Source organism: Rhea americana, unplaced genomic scaffold (assembly GCF_003343005.1).
Source record: "Rhea americana isolate MKP2758 unplaced genomic scaffold, rheAme1 scaffold_55, whole genome shotgun sequence".
Lineage (NCBI taxonomy): Eukaryota > Metazoa > Chordata > Aves > Rheiformes > Rheidae > Rhea > Rhea americana.
In genome coordinates, this window is record NW_028186701.1 from 5,008,888 (window position 1) to 5,022,093 (window position 13,206).

Sequence of the window (13,206 nt, forward strand, 5' to 3'; positions counted from 1 at the left end):
CCCACTTTTCAGTCTTTTATAACATTGCCTTAGACAGAAGGTTTTACTGTTCCTGAGACACAAAACCTGCGGTACATTCTGGTAATTTTAAACATATCCTGAATGCCTGATAGAGATATCCTGCTTCCTGCATTACCCATTACAGCAGTACAGCTCCCCCATTCTGGATTTCATTTCATACACTCAGCTGTTAATATGTGCCGTCACCGGTACCCTAGGGTCCAGATGTTATCTGAAAGCTTCTTCATTTGCATCCTTCAGACAAACATTCAAAAAGCGTGTATTCACGCTTGCTCCGATTCAGAGGGCAAGTGAAGTGGGTAGTGTTCTTCAGGCAGCAATCCTTTGCAAACAGAAGCCAAATCAGGCCAACAAACATATGTTGTCTCTGCTTCATGCAATGAAAGGAGCACTTGTATGTGTGAAGTCCCAATTTTTATTAGCTACTAACAGCTTATTTACTCACAGATTTTGTTACAGTTAAGTATCTGACATGCAGAAACCTACAGAATATAAAAAAAAATTTTTTTTGTTCATATGTCAGCCACTATTAATACTGTGCTGTGCATACAACTAGAATGGAAACTTTACAATCCTTACATCAGGCTTAGCTAGATACTTAGAAGACAGGGTGACTTCTCTTTTTCCTGAAAGAAATGCTACCAACAAGGCATTGCAGGTGTATATGATGGCTATATTCTACTCTCCCCACTGGAAAAGAACAAAACCTCTACTTTTTTGTTGTCATAAGAGGACATGAAATGTTTGTTCGTGAGGGGTTGAAGCACTTCATCCTCAGCTTGGTTCTTCAAAATGCAAGTCGCGGAATACTCATTTTTGACTGTTAGGAGTTACTGAATCCTGTAGCCCCGCTGAGACAAGCCTGCTGCAGCTCTGTGTCCTTATGTCCAGCTGGCAGTGAGGCTGAGCATGAATTCCCGATGGACGCTCACACACAGAGTGCATGTATATGTATATACATATATAAATATGTATATACATGCACAACCAGCCATACAGATCATCACAGACTAAAACCAGCACTCATGCAAACATAGCACCACCAATGGCCTCATCCTGTTCCTCTCTCTAGTTGATCAGGATGAAAGCCTATCAGTTTATATATACATATATATACATACATATGTATGTATGTATGTATATATGTATGTAAACAAACATGGATCCCTCCAGTTGCTGGCTATGGACACTCAGTTATGCAGTAACTGACCCAGGCCCCTGGCCTCCCTGTGCCTACACACAGATCTGCAGGCAGATAGATCTCTGGTAGCTGGTCCAGACTTACGACTGCACCAGTTGCTGGCCCCCAGGGCCCACGGCTCTCCCAGTAGCTGGCTGCACCTACTGGCCTCTCCAGGAGCTATTCAAAGGCCCTCCGATCTCCCTGTACCTGGCCCAGATCTACGGCTGCTTCAACACCTGGCTCCTAAGCCATTTATCCCACTCGCTGGCCAGTCTGGCTTGCTGTTTGCTAGTGCTCACAGACTGCCACACATGCTACACAACCTATGCTTCCTCCAGGCTCTCCATCCGCTGTCACTCTGGGCTCATGGCTCCTGGTCAGGGGCTGGCACATACAGACCCCTCACTTACCCTGTCTCTCTAGTGGTGGGCACCTGAGGCACACAGGCCCCTTTGACCCACGGTCCCCAAAGCCAGTCTTAGACCTCCAGACACATGTGCACACAGGAGGGAGCCCCTCACCCAGGGGAACAGGCAGAAGTGGAGTTTAGTGAGAAGATAAGACAGACTGGAGGGATCAGGTGCAGGGCATGGCCAGACAAGTGTAGTGACCAGCAGCCTGGTTGCTTGCAGCCAGCCCCTTTTAGCCCCTTATTCCTCTATTTTCCTCTGCTTGTTCCTCCCCAGACCACTCAGCAGCTTTAGGCATTTCAGGATGCAGCTGCTAGTACTTTAGTTCCAGTATTTTGTTGGTGTAGTTTCCAAAGACATTTATGCTTAACACATGTAAAGATCTTTAAAAATAGTTTTAGAGAACTTATGAAGTGTTTAAGACTATAGAACTTTAGGATGTAAGCAGAAATTTTCTCTTGGGCTCTGTGCACACTACGTGTTTGGTTAGACAACTGTAAAAATGAAGTTTGGATTCTTTTCGTTTGATCATAAGAGGAGAGATGAACAGAGAGCATTAGCTATATAGAAGAAAATTCCACAATTTAGTGAGGTCAGGTTTTTGCAGACATTTATGTCGGAAATAATGCCAGAGCATACCATGTCTATTTGAAGTATTTGACATGAATTAAACTGTTCCACAAGAAATCTGTGACATTTGTCTTTAATTCTTAGTTTTGCAGAGTGATGCATCTCTGTGAGAGTTTTCACTTTCTATTTTCTGTTTTTTTTCAAGTATGAGGAAAACAGACTGCACAGATTACTCTTTTAAAAGTTCCTCTAAAAAAGACGAATACAGAAAGTTCCCTTTAACAAATTAGACTTTATATCACCTACAGTAAAAGGGAAAGACAAACTCCTTTACACCCCGAGCTCAAATTCAAAATGCTATACAGTATTTTCAGATTAACAAGTAACAAATGAGATACAAAACTTTAGAGAATATTAAGCAAAACACTATGAAAGAAAGAAAACATTACACAGTGAAGGCAAATCAGATACTGAGGCAGGCTGAATCTCAGATCCAGTACTACCGGTAGAGAATAGTCTGAAGCAGCCCATGCCTCAAGCACGTATGAATAGATAAACTTGACTTCTCCCACAGGAACGTTGGTTTGCAGTCTTGCTGGCACACGCTTCTTGCCTAGAAAGTGTCCCTCAAGCATGCTTTCAGAGCATGTAGCTCTTGCTTTCAAATTTAATGGACCTGGAGAAGAAGCATTAGCTCAGCATCTAAGAACCCGAAAGATCTTGCTTGAAGCAAACACATGGCCAAACTCCCATTGCTCCGGAAGATGCAGGCTCAGCTGTATCCTCCAGCCAGTAAGGAGGAGCAAAGTGTCATGAGATGTTCTCCACTCAGTGGGAAGGGAGAACCTTGGCATCGTAGAGCATGTAGAGCACTTCTGGGGCCAGCCAGACTGAAAACAGGAAGGCATGGAACAGTCTTGCAAGCTGATGGTGTCAGAGCAGAAGGTTGCTGGAGTCAACACAAGGGAAACACCTGGAGTTAGGCAGCAGTAACCCTTTACTCGAGATGGCAATGTTTTGGCCCCCAAGCAGCTTAGGAGAGGGACTGTGAGACAGCACTGGCTAATGAAAATCCCTCATGCAGATGTTATAGGATCAAAGTTCAGTCTATGGAACTTCCCCTGTGGTCTCTAAAGGGGACAGTGCTCCCTGCAATGGTCTCTTATTCTGTGTTTCCCCTTACTATTCTTTCTCACCCCCAAAGCCTGTGACTCCTTGCTGCTGGTGAGGTGTCCCCAGGATGTCCTGGAGGTAGTCATGTCCTCCCTGGGTGTGACGCTGTCACTGGGGGAGGAGACCAGCACTGTCCTCACTGCCTGTTTCAAGTTGCAGCTGGCCAAGCCCACCTCCTCTAGTGAGCACAAGCGGTGTGTGCAGCATTGCATTTTCTTGAGGCTACAGGATCAGCTGTTTGCTGGAGGTTGGCTGAATCCTACACGGATCTCCCAGGACTGCTAAGGATCTGGAGAACTCTAGATTTGGTCACTTAAACCCTTTCTGCTTCCAAACAAAATATTGCATAGGAAATCCTGTTAGGAAACAGCTGATTCCCTGTTTCCTGTTCCACAAATACTACATATGGCACTGCAAGTATTTCTCAAAGACAGTTCAGCTTTCAAGATGCAGATTGTACGTATCAGTGTAGAAATAGTGACTTGATAAAATTCTTTTTCCTGCCTGTAGACAGACCTATTTTTCTGTCTGGCCTTTATTGTTGAACCTTATTTTTAATGGTAGAAGACTTCACATGCATAAACATAAACTGCCTTAAAACTGTTCATAATGTAGAATATCCACAGCTCTCTGGAGATTTGGAGAACCCTGCTAGAAAATCTTACATGCTCTGATTAGAATATTTATTTAATTTAAAAACTGGAAGGAAGAAGAGGATCAGAAAAAATAAGTTAATGCAACATTGATGTTTCAATTTTAGACAAAAGAGGGTGAATGGAAAATTTATCTTTGCCTTCTTTATAATATTTTTAAGACTATGATTGTCAGTCATTATTCTGTCTTTTCCTTATTCTTAAACAGAGCAGAGGCCAGTTCCAGACCTATTCTATCTCATTTTGCTCTAAGTAACTCTTCAAAAGTTATATAATAATCCACGTCAATGGACTACAGTTTCTGAAAGCAGCATGGGCTGAGTTATCCTGTATGAGTAATTACAGAAAATTATCAGGTAAGAACAAAGTTATCCATTATCTTTTCTGTTTATTCTTGAAAATTCTCATAGTGAACTGCCACAAGCAGTTATTACACTTCCAAATGACCAGACATGAATAGGCTGAGAAAAAATTAGTGTTTTTCATTAAAACGGCATTGAATAAAATCTTACCACTCTGTAAGCCTCAGAACCCAATTTGGAGGTGTTCAGAGCCTGTGTATGCAGCTGCATATTGGAGTATCCAGGGGCACAGCCACAGCCAGCAGTCCTCAAAGTCCAAGCACTGATGCTTCACTGTGAGACAGATTTTCTCAACCCTCCTTAAGAAAGAAGGGTTCAAGAATGGGATCCTTCTCAAGTGCTATATGCTCCAATCTCTGCCCTATCATTTGTAAAACTAAGATCAATGGATAATTTCTAAGCATGGCCAATCCTTTAATTATTTAATATAGCAGTGATTATTTGTCTCTTTCTAACCACAGGTATATAATTCAGTGAACAGAAATGAATTTATTTTTTCAGCATTACCTATTTCCAATTCTAGTTAACCTTTACAGTGAATATCGCACTTTGACTACTAGCTCTCTTACATTCTTTGCCACTCTCCTCTGCTTCTTTTGGAGTGTCTTTCTGTTGAAATGCTTTTCTGAGTGGGAGAATAAAATCTGCTTGTCCTGGAGACAGGTTAGGAAATGTGGCATCAATATACTTTTGAAAAGCTTGTCTTGTTGCTTGTATTTCAGTTTCCAGGCTGTCCTTCCAAGCTGTCATTTTTTCCAGTTTTTGGATGAGAGTCTGCACCTGGTCTTCTGCTGCTTCCAGAGTAATCATCACTTTTTCCAGCTCATGATGATGTAGGGTCTCTGCTTCTTTGAGCTGTTTCTCAGTTTCACACTGATTCTTTCTTCGTATGATCCCCAGGGCAATATCCATCTCCTGACTTTTTTCTTTCTTTAATTGCTCTATATTCTTATGATATAGTTCCTCAGCTAATATACCTGCTTCTTTGAGTTGGTCTGAATACCTTCTATTTTCAAAAGAAAAAGAAAAAAAGATTTGTCGGGAACCCTTGTGGTCAAAGATTATTAAAAAGCAATTCAAGTCTAACTATTCAGGTTATTGTAAAAACTTTTCTTATTCAACTACAAATATACATGAAATCAGAACTTGCTGCAAGACCACAGAAATTAAATCATATAGAAGGCTACCAATGACATAGAAAAAGGTAGCTGGGCATTCAGTTGCAAAAGATTCTATTTCTGCATGTTTCTCTATGATGATGTTTTAATGATGCTTGGTTCTGAATGAAAAAGTGTCATGCAGAGGATTAATTTTTCACTCTTCATTTAGGCCTCTCTTTGAGCCAGCTATTAAGTACACATTTAAGTTTAAACAGACTTTGAACAATTCTGCTCCACATAAAAACGCTGTCTTGAATTGAAATCTAAGCCCTGATTTCTAGATTATAGACGAATCTGTAATTTTAAGTTGTACTGAGAACAACTTTGTGTAGCAGGTCATTAATAAAACATAGAGTTTATGTTATATAGCCCAAACGTCGTAGATATTGTTGATCAGATTTGGCTCAGAGACATGTAAAGAATGATGTATTGGGCAGCCATTAAAGCTACTGAGACAAGCAGTTCAATGTAGAGAAGACAATCTCTGCCCCCTGTCACTGATTTCTCCACTTTGCTGGCAAAGTGTTATTTTTCGCAGACCTCTGCTAACAGGAGAAGCTAAAGAGACCAGCTAAGTTTATGTGGAATGTGATTTATCTCTGTAGAACGGGTATGTTTTAATAGTGAAAATGAAGCTACATAATGAATCAAAACTGAAGTGTGATTCTGTTCAGAAAAAAAAAAGATCAAACAGTAACATTCCTGAAGAACCAATTTTTTCATTTTGACACTACAGTGTTATTTTGCTAGCTGTACTGTCAAAAATAAAATGTGTTCTACTCTTAAGGGAGACCTGTGTGTTATTATTATGAAATCAAAGTTGTTTAATTAGCAAAGCTTTATATAACTAGATTCTCCCCCATCTTCCAGTTTTCCATATAAACACATTTCTTCAGATTTTGCATAGATGTCATGAAGGGCACAATAAAGTCATGAGATCTTTATTTCTGAATACATTAAATCAGCCATAAAAAACAAAACTTTTGAATCCTTGGTTAGATTTGTGTTACTGGCATTTAGGAACAAAATATGTTTTACTTCTACATGTGGAGTCAGTGAGAGAGGGAGCCTGGAASTCTTGCTGGTCACTTTACCAAGCTGTTTTTTCTAAAGACTCCAGCCATCTTTTCCTAGAAGACCTGTTCCTGAGCAATACTGCTGTGTAAGTCTGGTGGTTTTCCTTAGCACAATATGTTTACAAGCCACATCACAGGAAACATTCAGAGCACCTTTGCTGCCTGGCTGTTTCATTCAGTGCTGCTTCCCTCTCCTGCCTCCTGGCTTCAGCTATCGCTTGCACCTTCTCATGGGCACACTCCAGGAGGGCACGCTGAAGCCTGTGAGCCATGCGCTGCTCTACAGCTTCCACTTCTCTCTTCTGCTCATCTGCCATGGACTGCTGCACCTCTACCTTTGCCTTCCTCACTGCTTCCTTGAGCAATGTTAAAAATAGATGTAAGGAGTGGTAACAACTTACTCAGTTGTCTTTGCCCCAGCAAACGCCAGCAGAACAACAGACTTCAGTAATATATTAATGGTAATTACAGTGTCTTATTTTAGGATCTTAGATTAAGAATGGCCAGAACATAGTCAGCAGCTCAGTATCATAACATAACAGAGGTAACTGATGTCATCAGTGGGGAATTTTGCATGGGGGTATCCCTAGTAATTAATGCACTGTCCTTTGTATGTTCCAGATAAAATTTTAGAACTATTTTAAATGCCTGTAAAAACTCTAGCATCTTTGTGATTGCATGGTGCCAGTTTTGGCAGTGAAAATAGTACTGTGCTTTCCCCAAGCTTCTTAGTTGCATCCTTTCTACTTCCACACGGCCCTCCACACAACACCAGTCCCATTAAATGACTGCATTAGGCCTCTGTGCATAGGCCTTGCTTTGCTTGAACCCTCTCTGCATCTTTGGTGTCCAGCAGGCAAGGCACTAACCTCCCCGCTCTGACCTGTAAAACAGCATTGCACATCACCTGTGTTTTCTACATAGGCACAAAAAGTTCCCTGATATAGTTGCACCCTTCTTCTCACACGTTCACATGCTTGGTGACATGGTTTTAGAGCGAGATGGATAAGATGTCCTTAGTATGTTTGTCAGCAAGATATTGATAGGGTTTGTAAATGAAGGTGTGCCGATACTAATCTTAAGTGGTCTGGATGGACATACACATCTATGGGATCTCAGAAAAATCAATATATCACAGTATACCTCTGTTCCCTTGTTGTAGGCTGTGTCAAATCCATGCAAAGCCTCATCTTCCAGCAAAGCAATCCAATCCTCTTAACTCACTGTCCAGTGATCTAGGCTGCTTTGCCACCATTCACAGTTCTTTCCAAGACATGTGCTAAGCATGTCTTCTGTGGAAGTGGCAGGATTTTATTGGGAAAGTTCTAGCTGCTCAGATCTTTGTGAGTTTTCTCATACAGATCAAGCAGAATTACAGGAAATCTGCTGTAAATCTTTTGTATACCCATCAACAAGCCCCATGTTCTGTAGATACTGACAGTTTTTCTACTGCTGACAAGTAGAGTGGCAAAAAGTAGGACTTGCCTACCAGAAGGTAAAAATCCTTTTGACCATTAAGTGGTGGTGGAACAGCCACATCAGCATTGCTACAAAAAGTCACTCCTGAGGCTGTCTACTGAAGGTACTTGTCTCTGACCTACATGTGAAAATGCTTTAATCATTTGTTTAGTATTAAACTACAAGCATTTAGCTTCCTGTTAACAAATTTCTTGAAAGAGCTACAAGAAACACAAACTGCCAAATCTGTAACATCTTCTAACTACTTTAGATCTACTTTTTCTTTTGTTTCAGTTGCTGAATTTCATACCTGCTCTTTAGTCCTCAGTTACTAGATCTAAATTTATCTGTACAAATAGTGTGTGTCTAAATCCTGAGCAGTCAGGTCTACAGAAATATATAATAGGCTTATGGCAAGTAATCCAATGGTTAAACAAGAGGAACTGACGTTCTACCAACTATCCTCTGCAGATATTATGACAGCAAAAGACAGAGCTTTCTTGGAAAACAGCTCCATATAATGGAATGGACTCTGCCAGAAACTTGAGACCACTGTAAACCTCACTGCTTTCTCTCTTGAAATGCCAAGCACATTGCTTTGACTGTTTGGCAGTATAAACAGATGGCTATTTAGGAACTTGTATAAAATAAAATTCCAAAGCCAAACACTCCAGCAATTCTCTGTGTGCACTTCAAACTCTGGTGGGAGACTGCAAGACTAAAGATGACAGGTGTTAGACGCACTGCTTAATGCCTGACTGAGGAGTGCTCAGATGCTGTAGTGGTTAAAAAAAACCCTGTGAAACAGTGCAGAAAGCAAGAAGTCTGCGTTCCAGAATGCGGTTGCCTTCCTTTCTCTTTGTATGTGTCTTACATGCATGTTAAGCCCATATATTTAACTGTCTTTAAGAAATGCACTTAGTCAGGTTAAGTGGATGGCTGAATTAAGACCTTACATAGAATTTTCCAAAAGATAATCAAATTTTGTTCAATAAGAAAATGTGAAACATTCTGAAAGTGAATTAGAAAACTAGGTAAATCAAGGTCACATCCTATCTGGCACAAGGAAAAAAACCTACTGATGTAAATCTTTCAGGTCATTTACTTCCCTGACAATATAATTCAAATCTTAGATGAATGAAGATCATGGATATGTGCAAACCTAAAAAATATATATTTTTTAAGGATGACAGTCTGGATTGTTAAAAAGATAATTCTATCATGCTGGCTATTTCCACAGTAATGAGAGCAAACCAGTTCATACCCTTAATTCCTTTCCATGTTTTTGTTTAAGGTCTTGAACAAATGCATCGTGGCTAGCTGCTGCCTCTTTGAGAGCTTTCTCCACTGCATCTTCTGTTTGCATTTTGGCCTTTAAAACAAATAATTATTTGAATATAGTTGCTAACATTCTACTAACATACTATTAAGCTGAAGCAAAGGTTATGTATCCAACAGTTCTACTGTTTTCCATTTAAAAATCAGAGCAAGTTAAATTTAAATGCAGAGGACCAAATGCATTTTGGCCCATTTGGCAATATTATTACAGTGATTCCTGTTAAAATGTGGTCACACAATAGCACTGAGCTGCTGCACTTGTAACCACTATATGTATATGTAATATGAAGGGCAATTTCAGAATCTTACAAAGCATTATGTGGAATAGCTTTACCAGCTGTTAACTTCTGTGGGCTTCAGAGACCATTTTCTGAACAGACGTGAAATTTGTTATTAATTAAAAGTATGCTTTGCTGAGATCAGAAACTGGGAAAATCTGTGCACATACAAATCTATGAACAAAGGATAAGCTGAAATTAATGGCAGCTCCATAGCAATAGCCTTTAAGTTCTTTATCCTCTCTTTATGCTACAATGAATATTTCAAAGAATCATCATTTAATGACAGTAGTGTAATTTAATTTACCTGTGACCAAAGTTCAACCTTCATTTTTTCAATACGCTCTTGTATCTCTGCTTCCTTCTTATTATGTAGTTCTTGTTGAATGCTTGCTCCAATCTCTGTACAATCAACATAAATGGATCATGCACAGCAAACAACTAGAATGCAGAAAATTGTAACAGTCTCCTGACCCCTTTGCTTAGTTCCATAGCTAAATTAAAAACCAGAAACTTAAACAAGTATGAATCCTTATTTCACTTATATTTACATATAGGTACATATAAATATTATTGCTTATGCGGTTCCATAAATGTAATGGTACGTGTTGGACTTTAAAAAAGGATCTTATCCACAGATTTAGGATGGGATCCATGAGAAGACTCTGGTATCTGGCACAAGAATTAAGAGTAATTAAATTCTCTTTTTTAAGGTGCAAATTTGAACTTCAAAGCTGAAGAATGTAATGAACCCAGGTCTCTCACGTGCTTGGCAAGGTTGAAAAATAGGAGGGCACTACTGGTGTCACTCCCAACTCCTCATCCCCTCAGTCATCCACACCACACAAGCAATAGGTCACTTCTGACCTTTATTGGGAATGATTTGTCCAGTTCTGCCTGTGACTGCACCCCACTGCAGTTCTGGGGATGCTTTTGCTCCCCTTAAGACACTACAGGTGAGAGAGAGCCACCTTTCAGCAAGGTCTCTTGCCCCAAGCTGCTCCTAGATGCTTGGGTGGCTAAGGCAGAGTGTAATATGTATTTGGAGGACAGCATATACATAACAGTCTCTGGGCTGCTGCACACTGTCTGGGGCGCAAGGACACCTCAGGCCAGTGCAACAGGAGTGCGGCTAATCCTTTCCAAAAAAGAGGGGCTGAAGCCGTGTGGCAGTGAGCCATGCCGTGCCATGGGGCTTGCTTCCTGGAGCGGATGCCATTAGTGATGTGGATGCAGTTAAAATAAAATCCTCGTGGCACCATCTCTTCCCGTGGAAATATTATATTAAGTAAAGAGAAAATAATTTGAAGAGAGGCTTTCTAAGGCCTTCTGAACGTGTTTTACGTTGTTTATGTCAACAAAGTCCTGAGGCCTTGTGTTATGAGATGCATACAGCATTCACCCTGTTACTGTGCTTTCAATAGCCTTGATATTGTTTAAAATAGAAACCAAACACACCCCTCTTGCAATGAGTGTTAATTAAAATGCATAGTATGCTTTCAACAGAACTTCATACTGCTGATCAGAAACCTCTATGATAATTAGGCATAGCATATAAAGTTACTTCATACTCCTGCTAGATCCTCAAACATGTGAATGCTACCATATGTTTTCCTTCATCATTTAAGTTACAACTGTGGTATACGAGAAAAACCAAACCTCAGTTTTGCAGAGTGTTTATATCAGCATGTCATATCACTCTTCAGAGCAGTTTGTCAGCTGTTTGTTTAGCCTTTTCCCACAACGAAGGTACTATGTTTAAATTACTTTTTTTAAAGTTATGCTCAACACAGCTGTAACATAGACACTTGAGATGGTAACTGTGCTGCAGATGATAACTAACATTGAAAGAAAAGCTTACTCTCTTGATCCCAAGGCTATGGATACCAAAGGAAAACTTTGTTGACTTAAATAGAGTTTGTACCAGGCCCTGACAGAGTTTCAAGATAAGATCACTGGCCAGGATCAGATAGGAGAGGGTAGGATTCAGGATAAAATATCCCAGCTGGGTCCTGCTGCAGGATGAGGGGATGATGCTCACAAATTTTAGTCCAGTCTAGTTCTTTGCAATCTACATGGGCCTTAGAAAATATTTGCTAACATTCTTAGAGCTAATTTTCTGTTGCACTTCAGCACATCCAAATCTGAAAGCCCTGGTGTGCTGTAGGATAGCTGACCATGACTCCCCACTGAATGTGCAGGATTTGTTAACATTCAGAAGGCAAATGCAGTTATTTTTTACTAAAATGTGAATGCCTTTGTGACTCTCAAAAAAGATGGATATAGTAGCCTTTTGAGCATTCTCAAATCTCAAATTGCAATGAGGGATCTCAGAAACTTACCCAGTATATCCTGATGAGTGTAATACCGTGTTTTGAAAGGCTTGTACTCCCGAATTCGATCAAAAGCAGCAGGGGAAGGTGGTGGTGGTATTATTTTTGAACAGAGAGCACAGCAAACAAAGGAGTCGAAATCTCGATTTCTAATCATTGTGGTATTCTAGACAGTTACTAAAATGTCAGAACTATATTCTGGATAGATCTCTTGCTTGCAGGCAAACTGCTTATTGTTGCTACAGAAAACATGCAAGCCAGTGCAGAGAGAAAAATCATTAATCATTATTTTTTTACCATGTTATCTAAAACATTTGCCTTTGGGTTAAGATTCACACATGCTGACAACTCAGTCACATGCTGCAGGCAGATGATGAGGGAGGTTTGTATAAAGTGACCCCTTCCAGCCTCAGTACAACTTCCTACGTGGCAACTGTTACTAGGCAGGACTAGCTTTGCTCACAAAGAACTTTCGCTGATAATAGAGGTAAGCAGCATTGCAGCAGCCTTGGGGGTTTATTGCACTTTTTTTTTTTTTTTTTGCTGAATGACAATAATTCCTATTCAAGGCATGTAGTCTATGAAGCTTTTAAGAACAGGGCAATAGCTACTGTTTCAGATATTTGAATCACAGCATTTTGTTGCTGTTGTTGGTAAAGATGTGTATGCCAGCACAGATAATGAGGAACTAGTAAAAAGCTGAAAAAACTCCCTGCCCAGCAAATCATTTTCACTTACAATTCCTGTCAAGCCAGCTATCATCCATCGTAAATATTTATTACAATATTGAAAATGAAACTGAGAGAAACAGGATAAAATAAATTGTATTGGTGTTGTTCGCTTATCCTCTGTATGCCTAAGGGGAGCTCTGCTTCCAGAGTTTAATGAACAAGTTTTGTGATTTGTTTTGTTTGCGTGGGGATGTTTGCTTTAATCTCAACATACACAGTTTCTATGTGTATAAAATCAGAAACTTAAAACAACAAATTCCAGTATTAATACTTCACTGTCCATTAATTCACTACATTCTTCTCTGTATTTGCACTTGTATCATATTTGAGTATAATCTTTTTATATATAATTTCTGTAGTATTAAGAGAGCTACCTGTGAAGCAGTTCCCACAAACAGATATGGAGAAATCTTAAAAATAAGAACAAGTGTAAACATTCACTCTTCCTTCAGTCAGGACT

The 13,206-nt window shown here is 39.9% G+C and overlaps 1 protein-coding gene across 1 annotated transcript; it reads right to left on the reverse strand.

Annotated features, from left to right (window-relative positions):
• Positions 1-4,822: 4,822 nt before the first annotated feature.
• Positions 4,823-12,188, reverse strand: CUNH6orf163 (chromosome unknown C6orf163 homolog). The gene is made up of 5 exons (XM_085318671.1): positions 12,025-12,188; positions 9,990-10,084; positions 9,331-9,438; positions 6,762-6,964; positions 4,823-5,378 (listed from the first exon to the last, which is right to left on the reverse strand). The coding sequence occupies exons 1-5, from the start codon at positions 12,170-12,172 to the stop codon at positions 4,892-4,894; spliced, it is 1,041 nt and encodes a 346-aa protein (XP_085174797.1). The 5' UTR covers positions 12,173-12,188; the 3' UTR covers positions 4,823-4,891.
• Between the last annotated feature and the right edge of the window lie 1,018 nt (positions 12,189-13,206).